General features: G+C 45.7%; 1 protein-coding gene across 1 annotated transcript in view; it reads right to left on the bottom strand.

Annotated features, from left to right (window-relative positions):
* Positions 1-119: 119 nt before the first annotated feature.
* EMH_0031170 (uncharacterized protein) overlaps positions 120-422 on the bottom strand; it is a gene marked incomplete at both ends in the record, with an annotated part of 946 nt that continues 643 nt past the window's right edge. The window contains 2 exons of the mRNA XM_013494494.1: positions 120-134; positions 343-422. Coding sequence (XP_013349948.1) covers positions 120-134; positions 343-422 — 95 coding nt within the window. The remainder of the gene's footprint in view (positions 135-342) is intronic.

Here is a 422-nt window from a genome sequence, read left to right as displayed (position 1 = left end):
CTGCTGCTGCTGCTGCTGCTGCTGCTGCTGCTGCTGGTGTTTGTGTTCCTGTGCTGTGCATGCATTCTCTCTGGCCCTAGCAACAGCAGCAAGAGCGAGCCACCCCAGCAGCAGAAAGGCTAAGAGACAAACATCTACATGCACAGCAGCATCAACAAGTAAACATGTAGTTAGAGTGAATAGAAAGGCAGCAGCAACGATGAGGTTCGGAAATAAATAAAATAATATAGATTTTATAAAGTCTAGCGGTGCTTCTTTCCTTACCCCCAGCAGTCTATACAGCTGGGGTGTACATACAGCTAAGTGAAACAAAAAAGAAGATGGGCTCGCACTCAATCCCACCTTCACAACAGAACTACTACCATAACCAAACAAACCTTTTTCTCTATATATTCCTCCTGCTGCTTCTCTTTCTCCTCCTC

The sequence above is a fragment of the Eimeria mitis genome, genomic scaffold, assembly GCF_000499745.2.
Source record: "Eimeria mitis Houghton genomic scaffold, Emh_scaff1178, whole genome shotgun sequence".
In the NCBI taxonomy this organism is placed as follows: Eukaryota; Apicomplexa; class Conoidasida; order Eucoccidiorida; family Eimeriidae; genus Eimeria; species Eimeria mitis.
This window is presented reverse-complemented; position numbering and strand designations above follow the sequence as displayed.